At 41.6% G+C, this 14,206-nt stretch overlaps 1 protein-coding gene across 1 annotated transcript; it reads left to right on the top strand.

Moving 5' to 3' along the window:
* The first annotated feature begins 2,360 nt into the window (after positions 1 to 2,360).
* Positions 2,361 to 11,160, top strand: TMEM72 (transmembrane protein 72). The gene is made up of 5 exons (XM_078597527.1): positions 2,361 to 2,818; positions 5,794 to 5,860; positions 8,022 to 8,093; positions 9,016 to 9,149; positions 10,434 to 11,160. The coding sequence occupies exons 1-5, from the start codon at positions 2,752 to 2,754 to the stop codon at positions 10,880 to 10,882; spliced, it is 789 nt and encodes a 262-aa protein (XP_078453653.1). The 5' UTR covers positions 2,361 to 2,751; the 3' UTR covers positions 10,883 to 11,160.
* Positions 11,161 to 14,206: the final 3,046 nt, after the last annotated feature.

Below are 14,206 nucleotides of genomic sequence, written 5' to 3'. Positions count from 1 at the left end.
ACACTGCCATACGCTTAGCTCCAGCCTAACTGAACAACAACAGTGTGGTTAATGTGTCTTGGAGGAGAAAAAAAACCCACACACACTCGTTTGCAACTCGAGATTGTCAGAGGTGAGTCTCAAAGGCAATGCACTACAGTGGGTGCTGTGCGTGGCCTTTGGTCCACATTGCGACACAATTCTGCCGACTCGAACCAGCCCGTCGGTGGCCAAGACGCAAACACGAAACAGGTTTTCAACCAGAATCATCGCAGTTCAGATGCATTTCGTCTTCCACTTCGATGTACACATTCGTTCGCGATGGAGGAAAGGTTACTGAATTTGCAGCCGCGTACATAATGGGGCATTCCAAATCAAATTATCCAGGGTGAACCATTTTATGGGTATGTCTAATCCGTGACTGCGGGGTGGAGTGGTTAGCCAGTGCACAACGAATCCGGCCCGAAATGAGTTTGATTCGATTCAGAGCCACGGATAACATCAGTGACGAGCGATACACGAGCCAATTCTGCGGGGCCCCAATTCGTTAAACCGCACTTGACCACCACAGCCAATACCAATAACCCCGACATTCGCCGTGGCACCACCACGGCGTCTGTGCCAGGCTAGGTGCACTTTGAGGCCACGTGAACAGACCCAGCAGGTGCCATGAGTCGACTGAGATGACCTGAAGATGCACCACCAGCTGGACCCCCCTACTGTTCCAACTTGCTTCTTTTTATCCGTCCCGGCGATCCGCTCGTTGTTGTGAGCGTCGCTCCTCCACCCTCCGTCGTTGCTGGAGGGCGACTGCCTCCACCTGCCCAGCAGCAGCAGCGTCCTTCACGAGCCTCCTCCTCCAACGGAGGTCGATATTGACACTGCTGGTACCGTCGGCAAGTCGTCCACTCAGCCCCACGTCCTCCCCCTACCGCACCAGCTCCATCTCTTCTCCAGCCCGTGTCGTGCCCCCCTCGATGCGGTCAAAACAGAAACTGCTTGGACTCCCCATGCCTGACCGACAAGGCATGGGGAGTCCTTCATCCAGCAGTGGAGTCAAGGATATAATTAATGTATGAAAAATAAAAACAAGGAATGGGAAAGGGGAGAGAGAAGATAAAGAATGGGAAACCAGAGGAAAGAGATGTAAATGCTTTTATAGTTAGACCCACATGAATCAAACAATGCTGTATTCAACTACACTAACAATTGGTGTAATTTGTTTAATTTGCAGATCCAGTTAAGTGAGAAGATATGCTGCAAATGGTGATGGTGCACGTTAACCAAATCAAATGTTTTCCTCGCTCAGCCATAGAGTCAGTGAAATCAGTGACCAATTGTTTCTGATGGGATTAGGAGGTAAACACAATGATGAATGGAGAGCCCTGTTTGTGGCGTGCATGTGACTGCCTTTGTAGCGATTAGTGAAATGTTGGTCCGATTTAAAGTGGCGAATGTTATGGTGCGACAGGATACGTTTGATACGTAGCTCATGTAGAACACTACTGCAATAATGGTCGGTAAGCGGTAATACGTTGTAAGATACGCTGAACGTAAGAACCAAACACAACATTAAATATAATGTGGTACATATTTGCAGACATGTACTTTTCAGCAGAAGTAATCATAGAAACGCACACGTCTTGACCTACTGACAGCCATATTATACGTGAGGAGTCTCCAAAACAAACACCTCTGTCATCTTTAATCACTAAAGGAAGCTTGATACAAAGCCGCATGCTTCGGATAAGATAAACTAATATGGACTACCCACAACTAAAGTGTGTTGTTTTCATTTTGGGAGATAATCTATGGTTTTTAAAGGCCAGTGTCAAATATTATTGACATTACATTAAATGCAGCTGAACACAGAGCCGGAGGAAACAACTTTAAAAAAGTAACTCATCGTTTAAACAATCGAAACGTCGTACTCAAATGGTAAATGTTGTGGATTTACTCTCCAACACACCGGTGGACTGAAGTAGTAACTAATTGGCACTTTTTAAAATATGACTAACCTTATTGGTTGGCTGTGTCGGGTAGTGGCGGGCTAATGCCAAATGTATCTAACCCAAAAGCCTTTTATAAATAAACAAATACAACACTGTACTACGTACTAATACGACTACTTCACGACAGTACTAGTACAGGACTGATATTTTTAAAAAGCCTATCAAGACATCATGATACACAAAAGCAACACATTACATATAAGACATCTGAGAACGTTTTTGTATGACCTTGTTTGATTATGTAGGGTACACTGGTAGGTTTAATAATTAGCAAATCCCAGTTTGATCTTGATTTGACCAAGCAGTCTGCCATATGATGGAATGGAGAGATAAAAAACACCACTTGTAACAGCGCCTGACAACAGGATATTTCGGCTCAATCTTCTGTCGTGCGCATCCATTTGTTTAGAGTAATTGGTCTTCTAATTACTCAGTCTGACACTTCATTTCCCTGCCAATTGTAGGGTTTTTTTTTTAAATGATCAAATATATAAATAAGTACAATGGAATTAACACAGGCTCTCAGCTATATTTATAGACTGCAGTTAGTCGACTTATTTCAAGCGTTCCAAACAGAAAGAGCAGGTTTAAGAGGGTTTTAGGTTGCGCTGGATCTGGCTGGATTTTCAAACAATTACCACGAGCTGTTGTCGACTCAACCCGAAGAGCTTGCAGAGAGGGCTGCTTCTCAGACCACAGGACCTGTGTGTATTTTGCAGTCCCTGACAAGGGACGGCACTTGTGGCACACTGGGCTTGCAATGGCCAAGGACGTGTTATCATGGTTCACCGTGGCCTGCAAACTGCTTGGGATCTCCACTGCCGGAGGTGAGTGTATTTTACCCGTAAATGGTTCGACTTGTAGCTTTTAGTCAACAGACTTTATACTGTTTGAAAATTGATATGTTGGATATCCAGCAATGTGCGGACTTTGATACCGAAAGAAGGTCACAGTGCTATTTGCATGGCCATGCCACCACTGCTTGCCCCTTTACAATGAGTGACAAGGTCTATACCCTGTATATTTGAAATGTACCCCAAGACTCTTGGGGTACTTTTTTGATTCCTTACACGTACCCGTACCCGGCCGCACCAGGGTCGCAAATGGGTACCGGTACCCGGCCGGGTACGGGTAGCCGTTCCCTACCCATACCCTACCCGAAATGGGTGACAAACGGCTACTCACCAGTGACTCACCGCCTACCCTTACCCGGCCGCACCAGGGTCGCAAACGGCTACCCGTACCCGTACCCGGCTGGGTACGGGTAGCCGGGTATCGGGTAGGGTACGGGTATCGGGTACCCGGTTGCGACCTCTGCCCAAGAGTAGTATGGTATTGTAGTGAAATAGGTAAAGCACTTTAATCCACCAGTAACAGTATATTAGTGTTTTATCCACTCGTAATCTGGAATGTTTTTTTGCTGTACTGTAATGGAAATTATTCAGTTATTGTTTAATGATATCTCAACAGTAAGTATTTAAAATGGCCTGTTGAGATTGATATGACGTATATTTTTTTTACATAGCACAATTATGAACTGAGTGAGTTACCGGGCTGTTGGAGTGAAATACTAAAACACGCTGTTCGCAATAGCAATCACTAATCGCCATAGCGATTGCCCCATTAAAGCCAACCCTTGGGGTTGAGAATGTGAAAATTAAACATTACTAAGGCACCAAACAAATCGTGGACTAAGCTTGATAATTAGGAGGAATTCACAGTCACATTCCCATCGGTTGTATAACCCTGTGTTAAAGGAATACTGTGCATTCGAAAAAGCAAAGTCTATTTCGCCCAGATGTTGGTATTAGTTGTGTTTAAAGTAACACGACAACACATAATAGGTGGGCTACCGTCTTCCACAAAGTGGTTTATCATAGAGTAAACCACTGTAGTTATGCATAATCAAATGGAGTAATAGCTAAACTACACGCACTGTCTCTCCTGAAGCCCTCTAGTAAACAGCAGAACTAAACATTGGCCTTTAGCTCCTGAACATATTGCAATGAGCAAGAATAGAATAGAACTGGGAAATGTGGCTAGAATTGTTATCGTGTTAACGAATGTGTATGTTACGGTATGTGAACTGGATGTTATTCATCCAACGACTAACAACTTTGGAAAAATGTGTGATTAATGTTGGCATACCACTCTATTAGAGTCCATGCCTTTTTAACCATATCCTCTTTTTAACCATATCCTTGTTGCAATAATTCTGGGACAGTCACCATGTTCATATAAGCCTTCAGTTTCCTGTGATGTTTATTATTCTCTTGTCCCTTGCTTCCCCAAACTCTCTTCACGATGACGAGTTACAATGTGTTCCTACCAATCATTATGGCACACTGGCACCACCTACATTTGTACCATAATCGCAAATAGTGAAATAATAGGTGACCTTATTGTTTTCATTACTTGATGGCACCGCACATAAGATGTACAGTACCTTGTTCAGCTATACAATATAGCAACGTTATTACCTAACGTGTTCACAGTTGCTAATATTACATCTCCAACATTTGCATCGGGCCATTTCTCAGAGGTGGCAAGAGATGAAAGGCTTCTGCAACATGAAGGGATAATGGATCATGCATGACAGAGTTTGTTGCTGTTATTATTCTCAGTGGAACTGCCATTTCAGGAATGTTCAACCTCCTGTCTCACTGCTGTCGCCATTCCTTATACATGCTGTCTTGACAAAATACAGTATTACAACAAACCACGGTGGAGGACTGTCGTTTAAAATATAATAGCAAGTGAAATATTTTCAGAACATGTTAGGATATAAGGAGTTTTCTTTCTGTTGGAACTTTTTTTTAACACCCAAATACTGTTCTGTATTCATAATATGAAGGGTACTTTAATGCTCTGCTGCCTTTTAAGGACATGTTATTAAAGTGTCACAAACGAAATGCGTATTCAGAAGGTAAAATGCTGAATCGTTTGCTCACGAGACTAGCAGAAAGACCTCCACTAGACGGAGCTCTTGAAAGCCCCCTCTAGAATGCATTTGGCATACTATTCCACACTGGCCAAATGTCATGGAATAAGTGGTACAACCCACAATTTACTCCACTACATCATGTGAATTGCCGATTTGAATAACTGTGGTGTACACACTGGGGCGGTGATGCGGCCTGTCGGTAACATGTTGCAGAGCTTCACGGTTCAAATCCAGTGGCCACCCTGGTTAACACAGCAGATGTATTAACAGTAACAATAGGAGCCGTCTGGTTCACAGACGCTAAAAATCCTATGATGTCATTCGCAAGAATAGGCCCCTGTGTGCTAGCGTCATGGTCCAAATGTTCCACATTTTATAAATTACCTGCAAATTATTCAGTTGGATTTATGCTCTACGTAGCAATCATTACCCACTATTGCAAACACTTTGCAGGACCCTCTCGAAAAAATCATGAGACTCTGGCTTTCCTGGATAAACAAGCTTAATAATAATGTTTAACATAACGTTCATATTGCTGGGTGGACAGAGGCTGAGGGGATTTAAAAATATTGCACCATTATTTCAACTGCAACTCAGTCCGGTGCACTAACCATTATACACGATGACAGGATGTTTAGAAAAAAATATATATGGAGATAAAATACAACTCTTTACCCCGAACACTTACAAAACCAGTGGTGTCTCCATAACTGGGGAAATCTCCCCAAAACACAATTTATTTCTCAAATGCTGTTCTGTGGTCACTTGTGATCAGCTTTCTCGGGGCAAGCACATTACATAAAATGTTACAGACGAATGACTTACATTGTGCTGGACTGCATTGGTCTATGGTTACAGTCCTGTGGGCAGTGGGAATCGAAACATCTCTGGATGGGACCCACCCTGGACTGGCTGTCTACCTGCTGTAAGTGCTTTTTGCATATTTAACATTTTGCATATTTAACATTTAGCATATTTAACATGCATCGGGATTAACAATACGGGATGTCACAAGGATCGATACGTAGTAGCTAAAGAACATGATTACACTGTGTAACAATTTTTTGTTCCTGGGTAGTTAAGTGTTATTTCCTAATTGCTCTTGCCTCAAAAGTACAGAAAATGGCTATTATTCCCCACAAACTTTGCTTTTGTGACCAGGACAGTGATATTTTGAAATGTACCTATTTTCAATGAGAAAATGGGCGAATTTGTGTCTTTTCGTTCACGTAACGTCATAAGAAAACAACATATGAATCAAAATTAATATGTATTTATACTAAAGTAATAAAAAAAATTACTACAAAAGATTTAGACACCAAGGCGCACTACCACAGGCGGGACTAGCCACAGCGGACCGAGTTTTCTGTGGGGAGGTACAACGTAAAGTGGGAGCCACTGGTGGACCCCCGGAAGGCGCTGATGCCACCACTGCACATCAAATTGGACCTTATGAAACAATTTGTCAGAGCTGTAGATAAGGAGTCGGCAGCCCTCAAGTACCTTCAAGACTTCTTCCCTAAGCTGTCTGAGACAAAGGTCAAAGCCGGTGTCTTCGTTGGACCAGAGATAAAGAAGATCCTGGAGTGCAATGAATTCCCCAAGAAGCTCACTAGTAAGGAGAAAGCGGCTTGGAACAGCTTTGTCGCAGTGGTTCGTGGCTTCCTGGGGAATCACAAGGTCGAAAACTATGTGGAGCTGGTTGAGACTGTGGTGAAGAACTATAGCACAATGGGCTATAGGATGTCCCTCAAAGTCCATATCCTTGATGCTCATCTTGATAAATTCAAGGAGAACATGGGAGCGTACTCGGAAGAGCAAGGCGAGCGCTTCCACCAGGATATACTGGATTTTGAACGCCGCTACCAAGGACAGTATAACGAGAACATGATGGGAGACTACATTTAGGGGCTGATTCGTGAAAGTGATTTACAGAATAATCGTAAATCTCGAAAAACTTCTCACTTCTAAATCTTTTGTTGTCATTTTTGTATTACTTTAGTATAAATACATGTTCATTTTGATTCATATGTTGTTTTTTCTGACTTTAATGTGAATGAAAATACACAAATTCGCCCATTTTCTCATTGAAAATGGGTAAATTTCAAAATATCACTGTCCTGGTCACAAAAGCAAAGTTTGTGGGGAATAATTGCCATTTTCTATACTTTTTCGGCATAAGCAATTTCGAAATAACACTTACTACCCAGGAACAAAAATTGTGTTACATAGTGCTATGTGTCATGTGTGTCGCTTTTGCACACCGTGATTACTTGGTTTAACACGTAGGCTTTCGTGACCAATATTCATAATAAAGGTTTTTGGGTTAGATTGCGTAAGTATAAATGTGTCGTAACCCGTCACTACTTCAGCCCACCTTTATTATGGACCGTGATTACTGACTAAGCCTCCTATTGGCTATTACGTATGTACGTATGCAGAACTTCTTTCGCACCGTACTTATGGGAGTTGCGTTTAGAGTGTCTCCCCATTACATTTTGAGTGAAGAGATTGTGCAACGAAAAATGTAATGTCAAAAATACACAACACACCGAAAGTGATGCACATGGTGTAAAGTTGGCTGATTTCATTGCTTATGTGATTCCGCTTTAATGTCGCATGTTGTAGGTCTCTGAAAATAGAAGAAATAAAGGATTTTTTTTTGCATGTGAATTCTCATAGTTTCATGAATTCAGTTCAATCGGTAAAAATATACGAGTCACCTTATTGGCGTAACAAATATTTGCAAGTACTGTGTACAATTGCAGAGTGCTTCATATGAGATTATTTAAATTAGCTATTTTTACCCAGTATAGTACTGTACTGGAGTAAAATACTATTTTTGTGAAGCTCATAGACGAAAGAACCTCATTTAATGTTTAGTTACGAGGGACATTTAAAATATGTGATGACATTTATTATTTTTTATAACTTTTTCCCATTCTCTCGTTGCAACAGATGTTTCATTGGAATAGTATTGTTAGTAAAAAAAAAACTATCATATACAAAGTAAATAAACATCTACAATAGTAAGAATGATTGGAACGTTCAACTGTTAATGAACTCCTCCCATTCATGTGTTAAAGGATTTCTGCCGTGGCCATAACATTTCTGGAAACGGCTTACCTGGTGGATAAGTTTATTATGGCATGCTGCAGGTAAGAAACAATTCCTGTCGATTATGTACCTTTGTCAAAAGCTTTGTTTCTTACAGTATGCAGTGTTTTGTTCATGATAAGTTACACATTTTTTAATCATTAGGTTGCTGCTTTAGTGAACGTATGCGTAAAGTAAGAGGTTAATTGATAATAATATATATTTTTCCTGTCACTGAAAGGGAAATAAGTTATGGACGCTTTGGATGACTGACCTTCTGATGTATATCCAGATGGAGATCAGTTGATCAAAACATTCTGAGACATTCCTTTCCTCACAGTGAGAGTATTAAAAACCTGCTAATGACATAATGTTGCAAAATTGTATCATATTTGGGTTTGGACTGTAACCCGGGTCTCCCTTGAGAAAGATACAGGCTCTTACCTGATGTAAATAAATAAAGGATATTACTTCAAAGTTCACTAAGGCACACTGTTATAACCTTATAATGCATCGTCTTTTCTAAAATGTACACGTAATATGTAAATTGGGTGACCCACATTAGTATGCTTATAAATAAATCTACACCCTTGTGACCAAGCTAGAGTAAACATCCTTAGTGGACTACAATCCATGAATAACCCAGGAAAACTTAAATGAGTCTCAAAGCTCTTTTTGAGGACATTTGGAATGTTTGAAATAACGTTTTTTGAATACAACAGGGAACCAATAATGTTGAAACCCAAGCTTTATGGGATAAAACTCAATATGCAATACAAATCAGTTTATTAACACGCAAGCTGTACTGCCATTTCCGAGCCATATCACAGCCCAGCAAGTTTAAAATCACACCATCACGTGGAGAAAACTGTCCCCCCACCTCCGTGGCATTCAATGATTTGGCCACACCTGGCCAAAGCTTATCGACGCAATGTCCAGCAAATCTAATGCTCATACAATAACGGGGCGTTGGTGACTGTGCAGTCCTGACGGCAGGGCGGTGCGGGTGTGGAAGAAACTGGCGTGGCTCGACTACTGCCAGAGGTTCCTGCTGTACGGCCTCATGTCCGTCGTGTGCTTCCTGCACCCTGTTGCTGTGTGGCTGGCCACAATCCCAGGTACTCTCCTCCAGCAGATAAAACACGGTTGTTATATTTTATTCGTATCGGCCTCGTAGTACCGTGGAGAGAGCACTGGAGTAAAAATATAAAAACAGGATGGTGCAATGTAATAAAGTTAGGGCACTCAATTGCGTTATTTCTAGGAAATGCGTCACCATCGGAATGGATGTTTGTCCAATACCAGCTATAGCTTCCCGAGCACGGATAGCGACAAGCAGAACAAAATGCGAATAACAGCCTGAACCCAGGCACCAACCCAAGTTTGAGTGGCCAGTGTACAAGTATGTATACCACTGCAGCCACGCTGTGTAAGGTGGTACCATATACCTTGTGCTTGACAGTCGCATTTTCAGGAATAAATAAAAACTGGACGCATTTGCCAATGGCATTGCCATAAATGAGAAAAATATATCTAAAAGGCATGGTAATGGCCCTTTTTCATAGCAGATGGAGACCAGAGATTAAATTAATAACTGGAGACCGCATGATACACCATGGGGCATTTAAATAAAAATGTTAAGAATGCTTCTGGATTAAGTCAAACTGATATACTCTTTGGTTCTTTTGGTAAAGTCACGTAGGTATAAAATAAATCACGACGTTTTGGGCGCAAAACAAGCGTCCGTCATCGCTTTCCCACCTGATGACGGACGCTTGTGTTGCGCCCGAAACGTCGTGATTTATTTTCTTTTTATTAAATTCTTTATATTAAGTTCGCTTGCTTGCTTAGGACCGTGCAAATCTTTCGGTCGTTTTTTAACCCACTTCCCGTGATCCAATCGAGCTGACATTTTGCACACAGTCTCGTTGTGCGTGACAATGCATTTTCGTGAAAAATTTTTTCAAAAATTTGACACTGTTTAGGGAATTTTTTTTAAATATTTAATTACCAATTGTTTAATGCTGCCAGACAATCATTTGACCCATAGGTGGCAGCCATTTCAAGCCAGAGGACGAGAGGACTCTAGCCGCCACGCATATAAAGGATTTATAGTGAAAAACTTTGTTTTTACGGGTTATACTTGTACCTCCATGACTTTACCAAAAGAACCAAAGAGTATGGATTTCTGCAGTCACGAAAGTTTAAAATCAAGATCAAACTGATATGTGAAGAGTTACCCCAAGTTTAGGAATGTTCACGTAAAGCATTATCTATCTGCAATGAAGAAGAGGAATTGGCCAATGTTTAGGTCAGTGCTACTGACAAAACGTCTGGAGTATCTTTGTAATTTGTGCACAACTGCAAACGCAGCATCACAGACGTTTTGTTTCACTTTTCAGGAATAATGTTGATCGCCAGTGGCACGGCCTACCTCGCCCTCAGCTACAAGGAGCGAATTCGCAAGTCGTTCACAAAGGGCACGCCTCGAGGCGACCACGCCGACACTCGCTCGACATCGGCGGCGTCGGTGATGGGAAGACCAAATGGCAGCGAGCAGATCTTCACGTTCGAGTCGGAAGCTGGCAGCCAGGAGGGCGAGCAGAGGAAAAATCTCACGATCGACTCGGCTCCCAGGGGCCCATCCGATAAGTCGGAGGACATGATGGAGAAACGATCTGGGACGACGACGGCGGCGGCGGCGGCGGCGAGGAAGCAGAACAATCAGAAGCGCGTGCGGTTCGAGACTCTGCACGAAGCTGCGGAGCAGGACGAGGTGGAGCCCTCGGTGGGCAGCGCGGCCGAATTCGTCACCTCCGACACGGCCCCCATAATCGCTCGGGAAAAATGAAACGAACGTTGTTTTTTGGCCGGAAAACACGCGCGAATGTATTGTTGACGTTTATACTCTTCGGTTCTTTCGGTAAAGTCACGTAGGTATAACATAACATGAATTAAATCACGACGTTTCGGGCGCAATACAAACGTCCGTCATCAGGATGATGCCGGATGCTTGTGTTGCAGATGATGACGGACGCTTGTGTTGCGCCCGAAAATTCGTGATTTCATTTATTTTATTTTATACCTACGGGACTTTGTCGAAAGAACCAAAGAGTATGGATCCCTGCAGTCACGAAAACTCCAAATCTAGATTGTATTGTTGAAGTTTATACTCTTTGGTTCTTTCGGCAACGTCACGTAGGTGGAAAAAATAATAGATCACGACGTTTCGATCGCAACAACAAGCGACCTTCTTCAGGTGAGAGAATCAGACTGGTGTGGACGAGGTATTAATGCCCAAGGGACTTAACTTGCCTCGTCCACAGCAGTGTGATTCTCTCACCTGAAGACGGTCGCTTGTTGTTGTGATCGAAACGCCGTGATCTATTATTATTTTTACCTACGTGTCTTTACCGAAAGAACCAAAGAGTATGGATTCCTGCAGTCACGAAAGCTTCAATTCTAGAATTAATATACTGAAAACAAATTTAAACATGTGTTTTGAAATGTCCAATATGTAGCTGTAACTGGGCACTATTTGCCTGTTCCCACGTATTGGTTACATGCCCCCACCAAGATTGTTGAAGTTTCTTTTGGCGGTGCTGGGGAAAAAAATGTGCGTAGCCGCTGTTGTGTGCAACTTGTGTGTGAATGGTTGTGCGTGCGTGAAAACCGCATGAACGGAAAGTCGTTATCAAGTCGAATGCAGGACTAATTTGGACAACGGACGATATGTGAAAAGGATTATCATTTGTATTAGTCAAACAATAATTGACATTGTAACGCATATACTTAAATAAGAAATGTTCTTACATTTATAGTCATACATATGCAGTCAAATGTCCTGTTGGATTGTAGCTTATACAGCTGCAATATTTGTACAGTACTGTAATGCTTATTCCGTGGAGTTAAAAGTTGTAAAAAATTTGCAAACGGTAAAAAAAAAGAGCTGAATATAGTTTGCATTTTTAAAAACCGTGTATAAAGCATGCTTAATCCACTATTTCAGGGGTGGAGGAACATTTGTTCTGCCAAGGGCCATTTGGATATTTATAACATCATTCGCGGGCCATACAAAATTATCAACTTAAAAATTAGCCTGTTATATTTGGTCAAACATTTAATTAACTCACCCCTAATGTGATGACTGAAACTGCTTCTCTTTGGCGAGGCGTGTGATGTTAGCTGGTGTTGATGATGTTGCTACTCGCAACTGCTTTTCCAGGTTTGCTCCTAGATTTATTGAATTTCGAGTCCCGCCTGCGGTTTCCCTGCCAGTGCCACACCAAATGATTTTGCGGGCCTCATACGGCCCCGCGGGCCGGACGTTTCCCACCCCTGACTATTTAACTTCAACACCATAACCTGTGGTTGCGCAAAGGGACTTAACTTGCAGCGGTTTTATGTAAACAGCTATTTAAATCATGTTCACCTTAATGGGGTTCTTCTATTTATGTAATGGTGCAATGTGTATCAGGATTTGTGTGCTTGATGCTATTAATATTGTATAAGACAAATGTAAACGTATTATGTTGCTGTTAAGTACAGTAGATATATATACGAATGTTTTGATGCGTGTTTATAAACTTCGCTTTGGTGTCAGATATGAAACATCACAACATTTTAGCATTACGTGATAGATATAGCACAATTAAATCATGATAGTGTTTTTTTATATAAATGCTCATTATCGATGGGGAAACTGGTTACAAACGTGGCGACTCAACAAATATTAAAATGCCTTTGCGAAGCTGCCAATGTTATGAAGAGATGATGTATGATCTGAGATATGGGCAATTAACAAAATGCTCTCACCATTGCAGTCTGACACTGCATGAAACCTGTACATAACAAGTGGAATAAGAGCTGATCAGTCAAGGGGATAAGGCATTATAGAATTATTTGAGATATGTTTTACTGTGTAAGACTTTTAAATGTTTTTTTTTTATAAATGTGAACACATCTACAAAACTTACCCTCGCAGTGGAAGTGTTATGAACTCTCGGGCAAGAAACACACATCTGCTTTTAATCGAATTAAAACTGTAGACTCGACACCAGTGTTCTTATTCATATTCTTGGTTCTTTCGGTAAAGTCACGTAGAAGGGAAATAATAAAATAATAAAAATTTTACATAACAAATAAACATAACCAGTGTTCTTCACTCATTTTCAGAGGGTAGGGGGGGGGCCCTTTCGCCAATGAGACATCATCAGTGCGAGGGCCGCCACACATTTGAAACCATTGGGGGGTTGACAGCACGATGATGATGGTGGAGGTGTTTTTCACCTTTGGATATTGTCCGGTGCCGCACTAAAGGCCACTAGAGGTCGCCAGTAGCCCGCGGACCACTGCAATGAAGAACATCGCAAGTAGACATTGACCCGACAGGATGAATGGAACAAGGCAAGCCATACGGAGTAGCGTATCATAAATGGTTTTGTAAAAGGTGTTATAGTGTTATCATACATTACCTATGGAATGACCTTGCTTGGCCACCCCAGCTCACTTTTAGCATTAAAATAAACCGAAGCTGGTCCAGGACAGTAAGAGCAATGACGCCTGTAGACGAATGTAGCGCATAGATATGTAATATTTTACATGTTTATTAATGGTGTATAATATTTTCTAAACAATCATTGTTCTAAGATCGCTTTGTATGGTGTTTTCCTCGGCTTACTTTACTTCGCGTGTGTCCACGTCACACGTGCATTTTTGTGATGTTGAAATAAACTTTAAATGTCACCATTGACAAAAGCATGAAAATGCTTAAGTACATTACGTGTCGTCTTGGCATGAAACAGCACTTGAGTCATAAATTGTGACATTTCAAATGCCTGTTATTTTAAACCGCGCGCTAGTTAAAGTGCTTCAATCGTACTGGCATGTCACTGGTGTTGGACGTAATGTTATGAACATTTGGTTGAACATTTTCTTACCGTTTTCCGTACCTCAACAACCGTCCAGCAGAAAAATATATAGTAAATGGATATGCATAAAAAATATATGGACGATTCACAAAAGCTAGGACAATGCCTTTCACACACACACACCACACTTAAAACATCATATTAAGCAATTCACTTAAATTGCCCCTGAAGATGTGACACTGTTTGGGGTTAAAAATAACGTTATATTTTCTAGCTTTTTGGCTTCTTTTTTCAACAATTGTACT

Source organism: Lampetra planeri, chromosome 9, assembly GCF_965212315.1.
Source record: "Lampetra planeri chromosome 9, kcLamPlan1.2.h2, whole genome shotgun sequence".
In the NCBI taxonomy this organism is placed as follows: Eukaryota; Metazoa; Chordata; class Hyperoartia; order Petromyzontiformes; family Petromyzontidae; genus Lampetra; species Lampetra planeri.
This window is presented reverse-complemented; position numbering and strand designations above follow the sequence as displayed.